This window comes from Durotheca rogersii (genome assembly GCF_024521655.1).
Source record: "Durotheca rogersii strain YMJ 92031201 chromosome Unknown GGS23scaffold_5, whole genome shotgun sequence".
NCBI classification, from domain to species: domain Eukaryota; kingdom Fungi; phylum Ascomycota; class Sordariomycetes; order Xylariales; family Xylariaceae; genus Durotheca; species Durotheca rogersii.
Window position 1 is genome coordinate 2,101,131 of NW_026251236.1, and position 22,645 is coordinate 2,123,775.

Genomic DNA, 22,645 nt, shown 5'->3' on the forward strand with positions numbered 1-22,645 from the left:
GGGAACGCTGCTATGCTTACTGATCGGGTCGTCAGCCCTCCCTGCGGACGGACCCTTGCCCTACCTAACATTCCCACTTGGCCTCGCGCCGTGCACCCCCGACTCCAACTCCAGCCGGAGTCTGAAGCCCTTTTCGGTGTGGGCGAGGGCGAGGGCATGAGGTTATACACATATGATATCACTTGTCTTATAAGCCTGGTAGCTGCATGCGTCGTACAGGTCGAGCGTCGACACCGAGCGCAGGTCGCTGACTCGCCTGTAGCCGACGAAGGCCGAGTCAGACAAAGTTGTATCTGCTTGAAAGTATATCGCCGCAAACGGATCACGATCGCCGGGTTCCGGGCCAGAGTGAATGCGCAAAAGATGGTTCTAGCGATCTCTGGCTGGCTCGCGGGCGGGTGTCGCCTCTTGTCTCCCCCCTCTCTCTGGTGCCCGAGGGGCTGATGGGGAATCGAACGATGCTCAGGGCTGCCGTGACCGTGCAGCAATATGCACGTGAAGCGATGGTGACGAGGTAGATCGAGCTTGAGTCCGGAGAAGGGATTATGCTCCGGAGGGGATAGCGGACAAAAAGAAACCAAGGTCAAGGTGGCGAGTACTCATAGAGCGACTAGGGTTGTCAACCTGCTAGCCCGTCGACGACACGGTCACATTACATAGGGATGCTTCTATTAATAGTGGCGCCGTCACGGCGAGCTCATAGGGCGGGGGAGAAAAAAAGAGGGATGACGCCCTTTTTCTTCCAGTCCTTCTCTCGACCTTCCATCGCTGCTCCACCCTCGCTGTCCTAGAGCTCCTAGAGCCACGTGAAGAGATGACTTGATAGGACCGAGCCGGGAGCTTGTTGACGCATTCGACGACTAAACTGCCTACGTGATGAAGCCCCTGTGGTTCTCTTTTTCCTTATTGGAGCGGCTTGATTCGTGCTGAAAATGCTGTACCGCGTAGGCTGGTAGGGTAAACCCAACCGTGCCCTCCTAGTCTAATAGTAGAAATCCTGCAACCGATCGGACCGGCGAGGTTAGGCGAATGCATGCGACGGAAGGCGAAGGGACCGGAGAAGAGCAGCTGATTGGGCTTGAAGGCGGCCAGGACGGGCCACACCTCTTGCGACTATAACCTGTAGGTTACGGAGGGAAACTGGAAGTGCACACACACACTGAGGTCTAGCCAGACTGGAGAGGTCCCGAAGCGACATGGACCTCACCATCGTGCTGCAGCCAATATATTACTCACCGCTTGTCGTCCTCTTCCGCGAGCGGCCGGCTTGTGGCGGCATCCTCTCATCGCACGGAGATGGCAGAAACCTGCGATACGTGGCGCGAGGCGTCGGAGGGGAACTAAAATAAAGAGAGGTTCCTACTGGCCATCTCGCCCAGGCTATATATGTAGCTAGTTTCTGCCGTGGCATGCCGCCGAACAGGAGAGAGGGCATCCCAGCCGGCGATCGACGGCCGGGTAATTTTAGAAGGCGAATGAATATTCGTCGTGATTCAGGAGCTGAGAGGCGAGGTAGGCAGCTGAGCCGAGGAGTCTCCCGACGATGTCTCACGAGACCACCGAAAGACCACCGGGTTTCTTTGCCCGTGCCTGAGGTCTAGCGGAGTCGCACCACACACCACACACTACACTAGGCCACGCAGGACCTAGACCAGGGCCGTAGCAACACTGAGAGCTCATCCGACGAAGCGAAAGAACAGAAGGGGGGCTGGTGATGGCCAGGCCCAGCAAATTGCATACCTGGTGCAGGACATTACCTTGACCGTCCCAGGTAAGCGACGGCCAGATGGGATGATGGGGGGGGGGGAGGGGAAACGGGTTGATATGGCTGTATGCAGTGACATTAGGGGCATGTATGTATGCAAAGCATAATATGCTGTGGGTATGGGTGTGCGTGTGCGTGTGCGTGTGTAGGTGCGTGAATGTATCTAGATGGATTGGATGGTTGGATGGTTGGATGTAGGTATGTATGTACGATGGTGAGGGGTAGAAGCGATCGGTATCGTCACCTCGCCTTGTGTAGCACGCAAAGATTTCAATGGGCAAAATGCAAGATTGACTGGGCGATGAACGATAATCGTGCTACTGGACGGAGAGCTGTCTCCTAATACGCATGTGGGTGCGTACGGGCCCGGAGCAGGATCTCGCGAGGTTCAAAGGCGAAGCCGTCGAAGATGATGAAACGTTGTATCGAATCCCAAGGCAGTTGTTGACCGCCAGAGATGCAAGCATAATACAGCTGGACGACGAGAGGAAAGGAAAAGTATGGACAGCGAGAGAGAGAGATGGCGGGGGAGATGAGGGGGTGAAAAAAAAAAAATTTTAGGGTAGCCCGATGACTTCACTCGTCACTGGATAGGGCGTAGATGGAGAGATTTATCGGGGCGAGCAGCGCCATAACACCGATCTTGCTGTGGCGGCAATACAGACGGTAGTAATGATGCCCGATACATTAGGTACCTACCGAGGTAGGTGGTGCGGCGATCGCTGATCCGCCCTGTGAACGATTTCCATTGTAGGGGCTTCGTTAGACTACATCCGTCCTGAGGTTAGGTACCTGAAGTGGTGGGAGCACTGCGTTAGGTGGGTAGGTACCTACCTACCTAGGTAGGTAACCCAGGGATAGTAAAGGCGTAGGTACCTGGTAGACAGGCCAGGCCTACCCCTAAACATCCAGGTACCTAGTACTGAAAGGTAATCGCATTGCTTCTAGGTAGGCTGTGTTAGCGACCTTAGGTACTTCCATCTACCTGGTCGGCAGGCTCAAGGAGAAAAAACTTGGGCCAAGGCAGGGGGTGGGGTTCCGTCCCTCTTCCATGACGGAAGTCCTTCCAGGGAGGGCGTTTCTAAGAATAGATCTAACCTACGCACTACAGCATTCTTGGTTAGGACCGTGCTTACCCGACTGACAGGTCAAGTCCTGGAAGTATTCCACTGGTTCCGTCCCGTACATCGTGTCCCCGCAGCGTTGTGCTAAGGGAAACGAGTGCCCAACGTGCCTTGACTCGTTCCGAAGGGGCAATTTAGGTTGTTAAGGGTCCCGTCGATCTTGGGAACAGTTCCATCCGGTTGAAGTTTTTTTCCTCCCACGTCGCCCTTTTTTTATTTCATCCTCACGCTTTGATATGGGCGCGGACGGATGTACCTCGTGCGATGGGGCGGGTCATGTGGCTAACTTGTGAGAAGTTGAGGCTCAGGTGGCCCCCTTCAAAAGGTACCAGTAGCGAAGTAAGGTTGGCAAGGGGGGCGGGGGAAGAAATGGTCCCCGTCCGAATGAACCATACCCTTTCGGTTCGTCCTGCCGATGGCGTGGCGAAGCCCGTCCCATATGTACATGCGATTCATTTCAACTCGGCGTCATAGCTTTTGGGGAGGTGGAGAAAAGGGGTGGTGAAAATGCATTACATAACCACGGGGAATAGAGGTATATACATACGTACTTACATACCTAGGCAGGGAGTTGGGAGTTGGAGATGAGGATGGCATCTGAAGTACCTTGGGTAGCCTATCCGACTATTGTTCGAATGTATGAAGCGGAGCGGCGCCGGGCGGGGGCGGCTTCGATGAAAATACTACGTGGCTACCATTGTTGAGGGTTGTGGTATCCAATCGTCGTGTAATAGCAGTGATGAGTCCCAGAGTTTGGGAGATCATGATCAATTGCATGACAACTGATGCACACGGGATGATCCATACCGAGGCAGGTCGTGCTAGTACTTGGCATCAAGGACGAACCTCAGTGCCGGTTCCGTTATATAGCCAACCCAAGTGACAGCGACAACACGGGGACGCGGTAAAAGCAGGCAGCTTATTGTAAGGGGTTAAAGGGGAGGTGCAGGAGGGACACGGCGATGTTTACATCACATACATACTACCTCCTACCTACATACTACGTAGCACACCACGCGTTGCTAGTAGTCTCGTACGTAGTAGCTCAGTCAATCCCATAGGAGAAGCGAAACCCGTTGTTCAGGGCCCCAGCTAAAGGTGGGAGCTGGGGGTGAGAGTCTTGGCCCAGGACAAGGATGAGGCTGTGCTGGCGTAGACGGACGTGGCACCGGCTCGCCAATCAATCAATATGAGAACGATTAAATCAGCGGGTATGCTCTGGTCCAACATGGTTCGATTATTTTCACCGCTGACCGAAGGAGACTTGTTTGAAGAAACCCTCTCCCATTGTCAATAGGCTATTACCACCACCTCCTATGCATAACTGGGCTCAGCTGGGTTTAGCGTTGCTATGCGGTATGCACAATTCCTAGCTCAACACCACACGGATTATGCACAGCCCCAGTATGTAGGTAACCTAGGTAGGTATTACCCGACGGTATAATCGCAACACACCTGGAAGCTTACATAACGACGCGAGAATCAACATGGTAGGTACTACTTATGGATATTAGGAGTCTGGGAAGTCCGCGGTGGGCAGAGAGAGTCTTACGGGTAGTCATCGTCATTGCTAGACCCCTTGGCTTGGATAGGGTCCCATCCCCTACCCTAAGGCTGCAAACGCATTAACTACAACACCCGCAGTGGTAAACGTCCTAGCCGACTTGGATTGGGGAGTTGAGAATTAGGTATGTACGGATGGAGGTAAAAGGCAGGCACGCATCTCCCTAGATAAACCGTAACAGTTCCGTCCGTACTAGTAGTACAGCAACTTACATAGTATGTGCCTAGTTAATATGGCTTTAAGGCTCAATAGGCCAGGCTGATAGGGCCGCCTTAACAGAGACGGAGTTGCGCTCGAGAGCGACGACGTTAAAGGGTTCATGGCTCAGGGCTGCTCAGGGCTCCGGGGAGGGGAAGGGGAGGGGCAACCAGGGGTGAGGATGCGCGGCGCGGCGGATCCAGGGGAGGGAAGGGGAAGGACATCCCCCCCCCCCCCCGGTCCCCCGTCAATTCACACGTTCCGCAGCAAGCCTATCTGGGTAGACGGTGGGCATGCAGCCCACTCGAGATGGGCTCCAAAAATGGACACGAGAAACTGCTGTTTCAGCCAACCAGGTCTAACATGGCGGCATGGGCTCGACGCTTCAAGATCGGGCATTGCAGAATACCCTTGCGACATTCCCCGTCAGCCATGAGGAAACCACGATGAATGAAGAATGAGATGAACGACGAGCGACTATGCGCGAAAACTGATGATCCAGCCGGCAGGGCAGGGCTTATATTGTATGTATGCGTTCTTAGGTAGGCAGGCAGGTAGGTAGGTAGGTAAGGTATTTGCCCAACGTTGCCCGCTCTGGTCCAACTAAGGTACGTCAAGGTCTAGCTGAGTGGAGAGGACCACTGCTCTGGAGATTATTACATACATACAGATGCCAATCTGGCTTGACGATGCCACATATGTATGTATATAGGTATGCATGTACGCATGCGCGCGTGTAGGAGTACCCGTTTGGAGGCAGCTGACAAATTGTGAGGCTCCGAACGAGTTGGCGCGACAGGTTGTCAGTTCCAGTCTCGCCTATCTCCAGCATCTACCTGATCCTGAGATATTTACCCTTTCCGCTGTGCATGCCTGGCTACGGACAATTGAGACGGAGGAAACGCGAGAAGGAAGAGAGGGGAGCGAAACGAAGAACAGGGAGGAGGCGGAATCCACCTTGGCACGACGGTAGGTAGGTGCGTAGCAATGTGCGAGCGAGGTATTGCCGGGCTATGCCTCCCTATTATCCCCGTCCCCGATAGCTGGGCGCGGATGCTCCGTTCGGAGCGGAACTCTCTTCGGGCACGTCAGTGTAGAGGTACCTACCTGCCTAAGGTATGGGTATGGGCTAAGGCGCTTCGCCTGGGCAGAGATACCAGGTACCTCGGTGGGCGGGATTCCCACGCTCCGTCAGTGCGTCCGCGCATCGAGCTGCTGTTTTTGCGTGTTTTGTTCTGACTTGGCGGCGGCCTGGGAAATCCCTAGCGGCGTAAGGTTCTGATTCGGCAGGCCGAGCGACCCGTCGACAGCATCATGTACTCTACTCATAAGTACGTACACGGCCTAGGCCAGCGAGGTCGTGAGGGCACTTTGGTCCGGGCGGCGGCATGCATGTACAGGCCTTGTACTGGACGTACGTACAGATGTACAGTAAGGAGGTGCCCGGCGTAGCCACGTCCGTGCTCTTGGTCGGGGATGAGGTGGGTCGGAGAGGAGACAGGGCCCCCTTTCAGTACATCGAAACCGATGTAACTCGACTTCAACGCTACGTCGGCGCACCACCACCAGGGAGAACGTTACTAGGCCAGTGTGGAGCGCTAAAACGGCAGAACTTCGATTTTTCCCTTGGAAATCGGCTATGACGTTGTTTCTACGGCGCTTTGTCGTAGAGCGGCCTCGGCACTTGCATGGTTGCTACTTGATGTGCTTCTCATCTAGAAACACTTAAACCTACCAACAGCTTCTCCCCTCTCGAGCGAGGCGGGCCAAGCCAGACTTCGAGGACCGACCCTGCCCGATGCAACTTTCTTCCTCCCCTCCCCTCCGCTCCCCCCTGGCTCTCGTCCGACTCTTATCGCTACTACTTTGGTTAGCTTGGCTGGGAATGCGGTTGTCACGGTTTTCCCGTCTGTTCTTTGTGACGGACATCGGGATTGCTGGCTGGAGGGCAGCCACCCCGTAGGCCGCGCTCGCCTGAGGTTTAGGCGTGCGCCCTTCCACCTGAAACTGCTGGCTCTCTGCGCTGTGATTCTCCTAGACACTGGTCTTGGCGGATTTCCCGTGCCCCCTCGGGTTGTTTGTTGTGCGTGACAGGATCCGTCGCGATCCCTAGCAGAAGGGAGTAGAGTAGGACAGGTACTTGCCGAGTCCAGGCCACAAGCCGAGTTTCCGGCAATATTGGGTCGACGCCTCAACAAGCTTCGCAGGATTCCTACGCAGGTCTTTCTCGTCCGCGAGCGGGTTTGCTCCGGGCTCCCCAGACCGCGTCGGTCAGTGCACCGTCCAGAGCACGACTCAGACAGGCCCGTTAAAGTCGGACGATCCCCGGGAACCATGCCCAAACTGGCCCGGGTACCAGTACGCTGAGGACTACTTAAATTCTGTGCGGTCCTGGTGTGCGAACCGGTCAGTCTGCGGCCATCATAGGACCCGGAGGTATTGTACGTGTGGGTGGGGGTAGCAGAGATACTACTAGTATGTACATGACACGCATTTCTCGACAGCCCTTGGGAGAAATTCCTACGTGCTAGGTCTCAATACAGTCTGGCGGCGACGCATGTCACCACACCATTCTGGTAGGAGGTTAGCATGTCATCAAGGTGTCTTGTGATGATGTGTGGAGGTGAGTTGGGGGTTGGCATCTCGCATCCTCTGCCGACTACCGGTGACCTTGCCGGCCGTGACCAGACCACGATCGGTGCTGTTCAGTGCAGAAGGCCATTGCTTCCCCATGCTCCCCTTGCTCGCCCACGCTACCACGGTGCTAGATGCAAGAGGGCAGGCCGTCACTCGAGCGATGGCTGGACGGGCCTTCGCAGGGCCCTTCATATCTGGCCTAGGGTGGCTGGGTTGGATGGTTGTGTGTGTGTGTGATACCTACCTGGACCTATATCCACACACACCTACACCCAACATACACATACACATACATATAATACATACAGATATGTACACGCATATGTTAGGTACGGTCCAGTCTGGAGCTCGAGTGGGACCGGAGCTTCACAGCCCCGCTGCGCTGACATGGCCAACAGCCAGTCGTTGGTTTCGGGCTCTCTCGTCCAGTCTATGATGTACGTCTAGACTCCAGCGCAGAATCGACGAGAAAGCGCCGACGGTATGACGGAGTCACCTTTCAATATAAGGCGCCGCTCGATCAACTACACGTGTAGGTCTATTCGCTGCGGGCATTGCCGCCTTTATCACCTGGGATCGTTTTGTTCCTCTTCCCCTTCCTATCGGACTCGTTCTCGCTCGCTCGCCTCCCCCTTTGAGGATGGGGGGTGCTGGGGCGATGCCGACCTCGCGCTAGGCAAACGCATCCGTGAAGTTTTGTCATGGGATATGGGATTTCGAGAAACTCCCGTCGTCGATGCGGGTCTCTACCTAGGTACCTACCTGACCTTAGGCACCTAACACAACCTACCTAAATCGCTTAGGTACCTAAGCTAGGTAATGCATGCACAAACTATAGGCAGCTACATATCTGTATCTTAGGTACCTGCCTGTATGTGCTAGACTAACTTCCATTTCACTTGGCTTACGGACAGAGAGAGATCGCAGTACATAAGCCGCCCCTCTCACTACCTCACATGACTACCTGGGTACCTACATCCGCTGCACAGCCTCCATAACAGGTAGGCACTATATGGTGTACTTGATGTAGGGAGGTAAGTATCTGTTTTCTGCATGCGTGTACCAATTAGCATGTACTCCCGTCCATCGAGGTAGGGGATCTCCAGTCCGATGGGGCCGAGCATTTGGCTTCGCCTCTGTCGCCTCTGGGCTGACTCCCTTTGGGGTTACCTATCTGTATGTAGGCTCTGAGAGAGAGTGTGTGCCACATGTACCGAGGAGCTGCCCATGGATCAGGGTGTTGACTGAGATCATGGAACGGTGAGCAGCGGCCGATGTCACGGCTAGCGCACTCTGGCAGGTCTTTTCCATCGCAACACTCCCCCCCCTTCTTCCCGCATCATAGTAGTAACTCGCAACGAGACACGCACACCACGCACACACAGACACACGGGGCGCGAGGGCAGGCGTACATATCTGCATCCCATACCCCTCGATCATACAGTAGCACGTCGAGGCCAGCCACGACAAAGATATGTGCACGCCTGCTGTACGTACCACGTAGTATGTGCGCTGGAAGCAGCCCGAGCGCTTAGACCCGTGCTTAGGCGTGTCCGTGGTAGACCGGTTCATACGATGCCAACTCCCTTCGAGATCGGCTCGAGCCACCAAAGAGACACTAACCCGGCAGTCAACCAGAGCATACCCTGAGCGTCAGGTATGTGTCCATGTTGGGTTGGTAGGAACAAGCACATGGGCGTTGCTGTAGCTTGCACGACGAGCCAAACTAGATGCGCATTAGCAACCCCAAAGATGCCACCAGGCTGGGGGTTCCTTGGTATCGATCCCACAGTTGCATCGTTCGATGATGGTGGTGACGGGGAGCTGGCGGATGGGATTGGCCGGGCCAGTGGCCGCTGGACTGCTTCTCTGCTTTGGGGGTTCTGTCCTTCGCGCTCTCTCTCTATTTTTTAATTCCCTCCTACCCTACTTTATTTATTTTACCTCTTAGTGACTACTGTTTATCTCATCTTCTTCCCGCAACTTGTCGTGGCTAACGGCAAGCATGGTGGAGGCACATATCCAGGTGTAATAGGCTACCTGCCATGCGCATAATCCGCATATCTATATATATATATATATGGGTGTTTATTTATCTCATCTGCCTTTCGATCTAGTTGGCCCGACCCGAGGACGACGACTTGGCCGAGGACCTATGGGAGACGCAACATCGGAGGGCCCTGTAGGTACCGGGATGGGAGTTTGCTAGTAGGCATTGGATGAGCTGTTCGGTTCGCTGGTCTTGTGCAGCGAACTTTCCGTTGCGTACCTACCTAAGGTAGGCAGGTACCTGTGTACTACTACCGCGGGCGTCTTAGGTTAGGTAATGCATTATACATGGCCTCTGCTTCCTACAGACACCCTCTCCTCTTTTTTTTTTTTAATAAATATTTTTAATAATAATCATAATAATTTCTCCGTGCTAGCAGCCACTAGTCTGCTGTGCCGGTGCTTTGTACCCGTCAAGGGATGTCGATGTACATTAGGTACTTCAGGTCAGTGAGAGCGTTCCATCCATTTGCCTCATGGTGCCCTGCCCCCACCTGTTGCAGGTCCGCCACGGACGTATGTACATAGGTACACAGCTCGCTGTACTCTGTTTCCCCTTGTGGAAAGTCGCCCTCTTCATGGTCGCCCGTGCACAGTGCACTCCCCTCCCCTCCCCTCCCCTCCGTCTCTACCTGGTACATGGACGTCGGCCCAACGAGGGCCTGGTGTAGGTACCCTGGGTACCTACCTCTCTCCCCGTCTCTGCCGACTGGCTGCGGCACAGGTACCTACCTGCCCGCCTGCTAACCCCAGGCTTCCAAAGTACCTGCTAGCCTGCCGGGCCTGTGCCTACAGGTACCCTGCCCTGCCTCGCCCTGCCTTGCCTTGGGTACTACCACTAGCTTTACACAGGAACCCGTCTCTGGGTAGTTGTTAAATATCCCTCCGCCTCCCCCCCCATCGCCTTTCTCCATTCTATTAGTCTCCCATCAACAAACTGCTCCCAGCTCATAGCTGCCTCTACCCTCAACCACACACTCGCTTTTCACCTCACCTCCCCTTTAGGAAGTCCTCGTTGGCTCCTGTCATTCGCTTTTTCCTTTTTGTGTGTTTGGAGATTTCGGACTCGAAGGATCCTCCCGTCAATCGTGAACCGACGACTCTCTCCCGCCTTGTCACCCCATGCCAATAAAGCTGCTGCTCTAAAAGTCCACCCAGCTGCTGATAGTCTTCGCCCGTTGACATCGCACCTCGTTCTAGAAGAGTCCGTCCGCCATCGTTGCCCTGTACTCCGAGTCTCGAACAGAATTATTCAATCGCTTAAAACACCGGGAAGGGAACACCACCCCATCAAGACAGTCGACAGTCAGGCCTTGTGAAGTAGCAGCGACGTCTAGCATCTGTCTTATAGCACTTGTGCGCGCCTGTATAACCCGTATACCCCGCCAGACTCGAGTCCCGGATAAGACGAGCTATTCAAGAGACACGCTCTCGCCACACGCATCTCCATATATGTGTTGATACGTGCGACCTGTCTGCCACTCCCGCCTCGATCCAACCCATCCGAATAGGAGGCAACCCCTATATCAACCTCCCAGCTGCCGTCTAGGAAGGTCTCGCAAACCTAGCTCCGCTCCTCTCACACCCATTCGCTCGCTTTAGTTGGCACGAAGTCCCTTTTCGTGCCTTGCTTCGTGTAAGTCCCCGTCTCTCAGCTCGGTCCAGCAGTCGATCCGCTGTAGTAGATGTTGCATAGTCATACTAATGGATCGATGGCAGTTCCTTCGTTTTTTTCTTCGTATTCCTCTACAGCATTTCCAATGGCTGGCCCAGGTGGTGGTCCCCCGCGACGCAGGTTTGTTTGCCCCTATACGAACTGGGGCTGCTTTCGGAGCAGACGTGCTAATTTGCTATATATAGCCACACCAAGTCGCGCAAGGGCTGCGATAACTGGTATGTATCGCTTGTAGTGGGTCGGATCGAGCGGGATAGCGGGAACTGACCGATCTATAGCAAACGTCGGCACATCCGATGCGACGAGAACTTCCCCCAATGGTATGCGGTATGCCCTCGTCAGGATGCCATGTAGCTTGCTAACCCCCCCGGGCAGCCGTAACTGCACCAAGCACAAGGTCCGGTGCCCGTATAACGATGTACCCGTCCCGGATGAGAGAGCGTCGACTCCTGACAAGCCCGATCTCATGTGGACTCGTGACATTGAGGTCTCCATCGAGCAGTGGCAGCGAACTGGAATCTTCCCGTTCCCGAGCCTCAACATCTACCCTGCTCCGGCTCCGGAGTACTTCTCTCTGGAGGACCTCCGCTTGATCTTTCACGTTGCTGCTATCTGCGATGAGATGAGTGCCATGGATGCCAACGGGTTCACCCTCTGGACCCGCCAGATTCCCATGTAAGGATTTATACTGCCTGTGAGAATTAGAGCGTTGTAGGCTAACTAGCTTGACAGAATCCTCAAGATCGGTGCTACTCATGGCTACGTGATGCATGCCCTGCTCGCCTTCTCTGCCGAGCACATTGCCTTCTTGACAAACTGCCCGCATGTGGGCAGCATGGCCTACGAGCACCGCGGCATCGCACTCAAGGGATTGCAGGGGGCCATCGGGACCTTCTCGCAGGAAAACTCGGACGCCGTTCTGGCTGCCTCACTTGTGCTCTCGTGGCAGGCCACAGATTGGTGAGCAACACAATGCACGTACCCGACGAACGGCCACTGATTCGATGAAATGATAGGCGAAGCTGGACCCAGCTGATGCAAGGGACCTCATCCGTAAGTTCACGTCTACGCGTGCCCAAGACGAGCCGTGGCTGACTTGAGTTGCTGAAGGTGATCGACGCTATGGATCCTTGGAAGCACGAGTCCCAATTCGGGGAGTTCATTGCCGAAAGTAGCACGTTCCCTACCGCACCCCCGTCCCCGACGCCGGATCACAAACCCCACCAGCCGCGCAAGGAGGACCTCGAGGCGTTCCAGCGCATCATCAACCAGCTTACCAAGGTTGAGGCTCACCTGAAGCAGAACAAGGAAGACCCTCAGCTGGCGACGCAGCTGGTGTGCTTCCTCAAAGGCGCCCGCAAAGTCAGCCCGATCCAGTCTATCGAGGACCAATTTGATCGCCTGCGGCCGCTCAGGACTTGGCTCTTCTGGCTTCCTGTTATGTGCTTCAAGCAGAACGGCACATCCCCGAGTGCCTTGGTCGTCATTGCTCACTACTATGCTGCCGCCATCATGATGGAACGCCTCTTCCCGGAGATCGGCGCAGCTTACTTCGGCAGCCTCGCCATCGGGCCGGTGGAAGAGATCGCGCGCCGCCTACTCTCGATCAACGTTTCCGGAAGCCTCGATGGAGACTCGCAGACACCGCTCACCCTTATGGAATTCCCCATCGACACGGTTAATGAGTTCCGATCGCGCATGGGCTGGGTTCACCCGGTTCGTACGCCTTCGTTCCCGCAGTTCGACCCGCCCAATTTCTACATGAGCGAGAGCATGCCGCACGGGACGCCGCCCGCCGCTGCTTCATACTTGCCCTACGGAGACAACCCAGCGTTCAGCTGGAGCACCGAAGACCTCTCCGTCATGGGGCCCGAGCAGGAGTCTGGCAGCGCGGTCAGCCCGCTGGCCATCTCTTCGCCGTACCCGAGCCAGCAGTATCTCAACATCCCGTCGCCGTCGTACGGGGGTTACAGCCCGGTGTCCTCTACGTTTGGTGAAGGCTCCCTTGGGTACAGCGACCATGAAGAGTTCGGGTCGTGGGATACGGGATTGACGGTTTATCCGCCTCTCGGCTCTGCTGGGCCCAGCAACTTTGGTGTCGGGTTCGTCTCTCCAATCCAGGCCGTGTGGATCTAAACTGTCAGGATTCCCACATTGGCTCCCCGTCCCGACATGGAAGAGGAACACAAGTGATTGACCATACCGCTCAGGAACACCAATTCACACCACCACCATTCTGCGTCTGCATCCTCGAGGTACTTCTCGCCTGGCATCCCTACGCAACAGGAGTCCACCGCTCTGCGTCCTGTCAGCTTCCACGACGCGCCTTCACCTTTCCTCAATCCCGAGCAATGGTCCGGCGCTCACGCTGAGTCCACCACTCCTCTGTCGCTCTCCGCACCGTCACCCACCTTCTTATCGTCCCAGATGTTTCCGCACCATCATCGGCAGAGCTGCTCGGTCTCTTCAGCTCCCGTTCAAATCAAGAGGGAGCCACTTATGGAATGACGGGCCCCGAGATCACCCACCGCACCACGATTTGCTTCGCACTTCTCCCGAAAGTGCGCGCCTTGATTTACTTTTCCCTTCATCCCGCCACAGACGCCATCGCAACTCGCACCCCTTACGCCGACAGGATTTATCGGCAGCGAAAACCCTCACATGTCTACTATCGACACAATGATACCCACGGTCCTTATGTTACTCGAAACGCATAATACATATTGCATAATGAACAAGCTTATGACGCTCCTTACGACACCACTCAAGATACCCAATTAGACGCTCCTTTTTTTGCATCGCAAGATACCACAACACATAGACCGACCGTTTTCACTCCTTACGATTTCACGACGATTTCTATACACCCGGAATAGAATCTCATCCACTCCTTTTGGACCTTGCATGGTTTTGAGTTATCAGGATACCCACATCACCATTTTACCAAATTGCATAGCGACTGTTGCACCTTTTTCACCCGGGAACAAATCTCTCGACGACCTCGCGGGCGGTCTGTCACATGCATTGGGACGGCGTTTCTTGTCTTGATTTTTTTTTTTTTTGGAATTGGTCTTTTTTGTGTTTTATCCTCCGGCCCAAGTCGGAAGACGAGGAATCTTAATGGGCTCTCCCGTCTACAACGGAGAATTGGTTACGATGGTATAATATATCGAACCGGATGGGGCATCTATGCCCGTGCTAGGACAGGACACGTGGGAGTTTTAACCGGCGTTATTTGGTTTAGGGCCGCAAAAGTCTGGGGGGAAGATTCAAGAAACGAGGGTTCGAAACTGGAGCGTGTAGTTATCGCTTGTTGCTTCATTGCTCGGAGGATACGAGCAGTTGATGCTTGCAACAACACGAACCATTGCCGTGCTTACCTTGGGTGCTAGCAGATAAGGACACAGGCGAAGTTCGTCAAGCGGATAACTAATCTTAATTTTAATACTATGCATCTCAATTTCTATGAATAACCTCAATATTCATTTCCCTGCTGCGTGGGTCGGTCCCTTTCTCGACGGCACCGCTTGAGAATGCCTCGGAGAGAGGCTGCATTGGGGGTTATCTTAAGACCAACTTGAGCTCGGTAATGCAAGTGAAAAAGACAGACCACGTAGGTACCTACTTACGGGCTGACCCAAGCACATCTCCTAGTAAGTGATTTTCCCTCCCCTCCCCTTTCACTTAAACGGGACAAGGCACGCCACATAGGTCACGACGCGACTGGTTGGTCTAGCCCTGGGGATTTCACCTACCTACCTCGCCTGGTTAGCCGAATTGGGATGATCTGTGGTCTGTCTTGCTTCCTAGCCTCGATTCCTTGGGTCCAGCACTGCCTTCTCACGCCAACAAGTTCGCCATAGCATCACGACGTCGGGGGTTCAGTAACAGCACTAGATATGCTTCGGTATACCTGTTGGATCCAGCCGATTGAACGCAGAAATTCCCAGCTCCGTCGTGCCGAGGACCACCCAACCAATCATCGATCGCAACAGGGGTCAGCTCCAGTATACGAGGTCCCCGACCTTGAGGCTGGGTGAGGTTGATCTATTCTTAGATTTATGCGGTGCACTGAGAACGGGCGACTGGTGAAGGGTGAACCAATTATTCCAACCGGGTATGTCAATTATCGTCCCCAGCTGTAACACGCGATTCTATACCATCGGGGGATAAATTATTGTTGCCTCCTCCTTATCCTAGGTATGCTAACTTTGGTCGATAGAAGATCGATGTAATATTCCCCTCCAGAATAGCCTATGCTGCTCGACAGCCGCCATACCCAAGAGAGTTACTACTACCGTTCAGCATAGCCAGCACGCAAATACCGGATGCTATTGGTACGTCGAGGCGACTGCGGGATGCCGAAAGGAGAGGTGGAGACGGAAAAGGGGGTCATGCCGTCCATCGGCGACAAAATAATGACAGCCCATGTTACAGGACCCCGAACCCGAACCACGAACCTTCTCAAGTCGTAAACATGCCAGCAAACGAAAACCTCAGCAGTCCCCCGGCGGCCTCGCAGCTCGTTGGTACGATTTCATCATCACGGCCAGTAGCCGGACGATGCTTCTGTTCCCTGGCGTCGTCGCCATTCCCACTACTAGAGCATAATAGGCTCCCTATGTTAACCACTGGGGTCAGATTGTATCTTATTTTATTTACTCCTAGGACAACATGGCTAACCTTTTCTAGAAGCCGTACGGACAAGAGCGTCACGGGTGCCCGTCGCATCACATGGGAAGACAGAAGTGTACGTAAATCTAGATCTCGCTTGCCTAAAGAACACCGCAGAAGAACCCGCTGTGCCTGGCTGGGGACCCGTCCCATTAGGCGGTCTCCCATGGCTCGCTCTGCTCAGAAAACAACATGATATTTATTTTATCTACCCCTTCCCTCTCCCCTCTCCCTTCCCCTTCTGCCCTAGGCTAAGCCTTAGGGTTGCATAGATAAGAGCGGACCTGTACCTAACGCTATACGCGACACGGTTGTGCGAGTGTTCCCTCTCAGCGTCCTGAGGTAGGTCCTCGTCTGCTACGTTACCACAACTTTGCTCTGAATCGGGATACACAGTCCGCTCATGCAGACGTAGCGCCTCCGCGGAGTCGTCTCTCTGGCCCTTTCCCGTGGACCTGGGTATATACCGATGAAGGCTCGCACACAAGCCCATATCATTCGACGCTTTGCGTGACAGACGCAGTGGCCGTTCATCTCTAGGCTCGATATGCCCGAGAGTACATTTATCCGCTAGGGCTGCCACTGGCAACCGCCTGCGATGTTCTCTGCTCAACTTCTTGGGTCTATATCACGCCGGTTGCTCGGACATAGAGCTACATAAGCTACTCTAATATAATGGCCAGCAGATCGAATGTGTCAGTACCATATAATGGTACATACCTACACGAACCTACTAAGAGCCGGCACCAAGTCGACAACAACTTATCGGCCAAAGTAACTGGCTCTATCAAGTTTGAGGACGTGGGTTTTTTTTTAATTTTTTAATTTTTTTGACTTCTGTCAGAAATATTTGTAACTGTCTACCAGCCCGGGATCCAGCTCATGGAACCCCTCTCACGCATGCCCGCTCACTCATAAAAATGGCAGGCACTCACATAGTCGAATAACACTATACTATGCTCGATTGCTAGCTTACGCAGCGGGTGGATAGGACACATAATACGTGGACAAGTAGGAAGACTCGATTGCAAGCTACATAAACCCACCCATCGCCTCGATTTCTGGCGCGAAATAGCTGAGAGATAAAGGGGTAATACATAAGGTATATACATAAACGAAGAGGGGAAGGGATGCCGGACGCCTTCGCCTGAGTTTTGACAGCCCGTTTCGCATGACAACTCAGCGAGGAAGGGAGACAAAGAAAAGACTCGAACCTGGTCTTTTTTGTATCACATTTTCTCCGCACTTACCTGTTCCTGATTGTTATCCCACCCCGGCCTCCCCCCCAGCCGGCCTCTGACGATCTCTTGTGTTTTGGTGGTGACCAGAATCTCGTATTCGCTAGCCCCATCACGCCAACAGCCCCTGTCAGCTCAGGCAGGCCAGTCTCCGCCCTAAGCCCGAACGAAGAAGTGCCTCCTCCTACATAAGGGACAACACATATGTACGCTGCAGCGGGCTGCATTCGTCGCTGGGGACATGGTCTCTCCCGGAAGAGAATCCCCAGAATCCCGCCGTAGCTAGGCAAGCGACCTGGGGGCCGAAGGCTAGGGGGGGCGGGTTAGGCGAGGGCAGGACATGAGAAGGACGAGTAGGACGAGTAGGACAAGAACGAGGAATATGAGGGAGGAAGGATAGGGGAGCGGAGGAAGAGAGGGTGGGAATGTGGGCATAGATGTAAGCTTGTACGTCTGTATGCAACATACGTGCACACACACGCACACACGTATACGCTGGTACAGATGGGATTAAGTGATATATAAACACATGTGCCTACCCATACACATGTACACACATCGGGTAGGTATTCGTTGTCGATATTCCTCCCCTGGACCCTGGAACTCGGAACATTAACCCAATCCGACCTTTTTCTCTAGTAATATGGGAATATAACCAATATTCCCCCCATACCGTCATGTAACTGTCGTGGGCGTTTATCGTCACTACACCCAAACAAGAAGACAACGAGCGACAGGCGCTAGCTACCTATATCTGAACAATGCCTACCTACTTTCCTACACACGTGGAGAAATAGAGCAGATCATAGTAGAAAAAGAAATGATCCAGTATATATAGACATGTCTCTCACTTCTCTCTATCCAGCCGACGTCCGACGTCCACAGCACCAGCATTGCCATGAATCCCTTCTACCTCAGGCGTCGGGGCAGGGTTCGATCGCCTGAAAACCAGACAGATACTCTCGAAGCGAGGGTCCTCGGGAGCCCAGAATCATCTGCAATCGGCTTTTCGTCCTTCTGCTAGAAGGCCTCGCTAACGCCACTATGTAGGCCTAGACGACTCGCGCCAGACGCCGTGGGCATAGGTGCAATCATGTAGGCGTATACACGCCGGCCGGGGAGCCGCCGCGCCCGGTCTAGGCGTCTAAAGGCATCTGCATATAGAGCAGTGCGATTAGAGGGGATGCTGTTCCGGAAACACAACCCAACCAAGACGTAGGTATGCATACACAGGCCATCGTGCCACCCACCCACCGCGGATGCGGGAACTCCTTTTACCAATATCGAACTCGGAACTTGCCGTTCATGTTTCCCCTTGCCGTAAGTAGACGTACTCATAAGCGTCACACGCCCGGACGCGGGATACGCATGTGCTCGGCGCTTCTTTTCTTTTCGAGAAGGATTCTAGAAAAGGGAGAGGCCGCGGCGTGTGTCCTGTGAGAGACACAGGGGATGTGTGCGTGCCTGCGCGTACCAGTCCGGCTCCCCGCCCTCTCATAATATCACTTCGTACCCTACCCCTCCAGATCTTCCCCCTCCCGCCGATTCATCGAGACTCCGAGGACTACGTGCTCGGGATCGTCGACGTCCTCCCCGCTTCTTAATTATTATCCCTACATGCCTCCCGCCTTCGAAGCTCGGTCGAGCATCGTCCCGCGACCCCCCCCCCCCTGTCTTCTACCCCCTCCCCTTCCGGCCTATCCGACCCGATCTCTTTTGGGGCTTCCGCTATATAACGCTTCGCACCCGACGTAGCCTCACGAAGGGCTCTTCGTGGCATAGCATGAAAATATCCCATCACCTATGGGCGTCGTATTCCTGTGACTACATACTATCCTACTATGTAGACCATAACCTTGGGTAGACTTTGACAAAAGACCTCCTGTTCTGTCCACCTCCCTTCCTCCATACCTACATAGCCGAACTACTTCGCATCGAGGCGTCGCCTCTGGTAGGTATATTAAGGGTAGAGCATCCCGCGGGGCGTCTTCACCAGGTAACCCTCTCTCTCCCCTGCACGACAACGTAGTCCTATCTCGGTAGACGACGTGGTAGCTTGATGGCCAGCCTCAGCCCTCCCGACACGGGCGCGGCCCAGAACACATAGGTGCTTGCTGCAGTTCCGATTTACGCACATCCTCCTCCTTCTCTAACCCCAAGGCTAGCCTGCTCGAAGACGGCCTCCGACATCGCTCAGAAGAAGAAGAAAAAAAATCTCGTACGTGCAACGTCACGATAATCGAACCGGAAAGAAGACGCGTACACACAAAAGTCAACCTAACCTACACCTCTCCCCCCCCCCCCCCGAATCATGCGGCGGCCGTCGCCGTGGGCACCGCGGCCTCCTGCCGCCTCCGGATGCGGATGGTGGCCTTCATGGGGGGCACGCGGTTCATGCCGAACCAGAAGTTGGGCGGGCGCTCGGGCTGGGAGGGCTCGATGTCGTAGTGGGTGAGGAGGTAGGCGAGGAGGAGCTTGAGCTCGCTGGCGGCGAAGAAGCGGCCGGGGCAGGCGTGGCGGCCGTGGCCGAAGGCGGTGTACTCGGGGCTGGTGGTGGCGAAGGCCTGGCGGGCGCGGTCGACGTAGGTGGTCGGCGGCGGCGGCGGCGGCGGCTTCTCGTCCCCGCCTCCTCCCGCGGGCGGCTCCTCGCGCCTCTCGGCGAAGCGGAACGGCCGGAACGCGTCCGGCTCCGGGTACAGCGCCGGGTCGTGGAAGACGGGGTACGACGGCGCGCAGACGACGGCGCCGCGCGGCAGCCGCACGCCCGACGGCGCGGCCACGCCGCCGGCCGCCACCACCACGCGGCTCGTCGCCACCGCCACGAACGAGTTCAGCCGCTGCGACTCGCGCATCGCGCTGTCGACCCGCCGCATCGCCGCCAGCGCCCGCTTGTCCCAGGCGCCGCCGCGCGCCGCCAGCACCTCGGCCACCTCGGCCCGCAGCGCCGCCCGGTCCGCCGCCGCGCCGCTCGCCAGGTCCAGCAGCGCGTGCGTGATCGCGAACGACGACGTGTGGATCGACGCGAAGTTGAGCAGCAGCAGCCGCCCCGCCAGCGTCTCGGCGCGCGCCAGGTACGGCCCGCCGAGCTCGCGCGCCTGCCGCACCGACCACTGCAGGAAGTCGTTGGGCTCGGGGCCGAGGGCGGCGGCGGCGGCCGGGCCGCCGGCGCGGCGCGCGGCGTCGTCGCGCAGCCGGCGCTCGATCTCGGGCCGCACGAGCCGGTAGAAGCGCCGGGTGTGGATGCGGTTGGGCAGGGTGACGAGCGGGGCGACGAGCGGGCGCAGCGGGCGCCAGAGGAAGCGCAGGAGGGTCGAGGCGAGGGGCACGTCCTGGGCGTAGGCGACGCCGGCGTCGAGCAGGGCGGGGTCGCGGCAGAGGGGCAGGCCGACGAAGACGCGGTTGGTGGCCTGGCCGACGACGCGGCGCATGGTGTCGTAGACGCAGACCTCGCGGAAGGCGGGGTCGGGGCCGGCGGGGCCCCAGGCGGCGTCGACGGCGGCGCGGATCTCGTCGAGGAGCGCGGGGACGAGGTTGCCGGTCTCGCGGGTGAGGGCGGTGGCGACGAGCTTGACGTGGACGGGGGCGCGGGTGAGCCGCGGGTCGACGACGGTGTGCTCGAGCTGCAGCGACTCCTGCACCAGCGCGTGCGGGTCGAGCGCCGCGTCCGGCTGGTCCACGAGCCACTGCAGGTCCCGCGCCGGCAGCACCACGAAGTCCTCGGCCCCCGCCACCGGCAGCACGCACGGCCGCTCGCGGTACCGCGCGTACGCCACCTCCGTCGCCGTCTTCATGTCCAGCGTGTTGCGCCACCGCGCCCGCGCCAGCGGGAACCACTCCCCCGGCCGCGCACCGACGATGGGCAGCCCCGGGGGCAGCCGCGACGGCCGCAGGAACAGCTGGTACAGCAAGAAGCCGATGACGAGCAGTGCTGGCGCCAGGACGGCCGGCCGGCTCAGGGCCCCCGCGAGGGTCGCGGTGGACATGGTTTGTTCGCTCGCTCGCTCGTTCGTTCGTTCGTTCGCGAAGACGGGGGGGAAGGCGGGTCCCCTCTCTATTCGCCCGTTCTCGCCCGGTTGTTGCTCGCTCTCTCACTGATTCGCGCTGTTCTCGTTCGTTCGTTCGCCGGCGGCGGGAATAGGTCGGGTCGTGTGAGCGGGCAGGCGAAGACCCGAAGGGAGCAGATGAGGGGGGTTACGGAAACGCACAGCGCGTGTATGGATGGAAGCCTTCTTTCTCTCTTATAGGCGGCTACTGGGTGATACCTTTGATGGGGGAGGGGAGTTAAGTATGTAGCACAGCAGGACTAGAAGTGGGACCTCGATGGCATTGTAGGTCGACAAAGAGGGTTGGAATATATATACCTAGGTCTTATATCCTATACATATCTCGTACAGCACCCACACAGGTTAGGCGGGTTGCTTATATGTAGACATGCTAACGTGCTACTACGTGTAGGTATGGATAACATGACGGAGCATGCCAGGCTAGAGAGGTTTAGGGGGTACTAATAGACGAGGGCACACGCCCGCTCCCGGGATCATCGCCGCTAGCGTAGCAGAAGCTCTATGGGAACGACGGCGCGATCCCACGGCATCTCTCGTCGGCTACAGCGTTAGGGACGCCCCGTACATCGAAGCTCTTCGCTGTAAGACTAGGCGTTTACATATACAGGTACTGCCTCTACGCGACGGCGCATAGCGGGATGTAGGTTTGTAGGCACCCCCGTCGCCAACAGCAGCAAGCCCCCCCTAAACGGGTAGTATTATTCGGACTGTCCAGCCCCATGGACCGGCCGTGTCGCCACACTACCTGCGCCCGTGCGGGAGAACTGTGTCAGTGAGCGGTGGCCGGAGCCACTCAGCCCGCTCCCCTACACACTACCTCGGCGGTACCTGTCGACGATTATGCCTGTTGTATATAAGCGACCATCCCGCGACTTGCTCGTCCGCCCAGGTACGTAGATATATCCCGCGACGCACGCCGTAAGCCCGTGTGTCCGTACTGTGGCACGCCATGCGGCCGCCCTCGCTCGATCCACATTACGAATACGACCTCGCGTCGGAAGGCCCAGTTGCCGTTGGAGGGACGAGAGGAGGGCGTCGCCAATGAGGCCGCTCGCCGTCGGCGCCCCCCACCGCGCATTTGCGGGAGCGCGAATGGATTGCCGAACCCAGCAAGTGGCCGAGTGCCGAGCCAACACCCCGTCAGCGGGAGCAGCGCCAGCAGCAGCTTCTTCTAGCCGAAGAGAAGGGAAGCAAAAAGGTGTGATCTTCGGACGAAGGAGCGTTGTGTGGTAGAGAGGCGGGGGAGAGAACGGCTAAGCGAGGGGCAGGGTGGAGGAGAGATGCGATAGGGTGACGGGGGGGGGAGGTAGGGAGAGATCGCTTAGATCGATCTGTTGGTCCTCTCCCCCTCCATCGCTTAGCGGTCGTTCCCTAACCAGTAGCCCATTCGCGGGCGTTGAGGTATAGTTGAGACGATATAGGCATAGATATGCCCGCAGATAGAGACAGAAATAGAGACGTAGAGAGACAGGAAGAGAGGGAGGGGAAGGGCGTTCTGCTCGTTCATCGCTGTGCCCAAGCCCTGTAAACATGCCTAATGCCTTATACCGCTTACACCTACCTATTAGGCCTATATTTACCTCTAGCATCCGCATACATGTATGCTACGGGTCCGTGAAGTTGACGCGACTGGAGTGGACAGGCAGGCCTGCCTCCC

The 22,645-nt window shown here is 56.3% G+C and overlaps 3 protein-coding genes across 3 annotated transcripts; 1 reads left to right on the forward strand and 2 right to left on the reverse strand.

Moving 5' to 3' along the window:
- Positions 1-6,249: 6,249 nt before the first annotated feature.
- Positions 6,250-7,413, reverse strand: GGS23DRAFT_559537 (uncharacterized protein). Its single transcript, XM_051515822.1, has one exon. The coding sequence runs from the start codon at positions 6,985-6,987 to the stop codon at positions 6,367-6,369; it is 621 nt and encodes a 206-aa protein (XP_051374215.1). The 5' UTR covers positions 6,988-7,413; the 3' UTR covers positions 6,250-6,366.
- Positions 7,414-11,097: 3,684 nt separating this feature from the next.
- GGS23DRAFT_595027 (uncharacterized protein) lies at positions 11,098-13,148 on the forward strand (the record flags this gene model as incomplete). The annotated part of the gene is made up of 7 exons (XM_051518250.1): positions 11,098-11,132; positions 11,198-11,230; positions 11,291-11,332; positions 11,388-11,687; positions 11,745-11,972; positions 12,029-12,065; positions 12,123-13,148. The coding sequence occupies 7 exons, from the start codon at positions 11,098-11,100 to the stop codon at positions 13,146-13,148; spliced, it is 1,701 nt and encodes a 566-aa protein (XP_051374216.1).
- A 6,085-nt stretch (positions 13,149-19,233) lies between these two features.
- On the reverse strand, positions 19,234-20,907 carry GGS23DRAFT_604015 (cytochrome P450; the record flags this gene model as incomplete). The annotated part of the gene is made up of 1 exon (XM_051519551.1): positions 19,234-20,907. One exon carries the CDS (start codon positions 20,905-20,907, stop codon positions 19,234-19,236), a length of 1,674 nt encoding a protein of 557 aa, XP_051374217.1.
- Between the last annotated feature and the right edge of the window lie 1,738 nt (positions 20,908-22,645).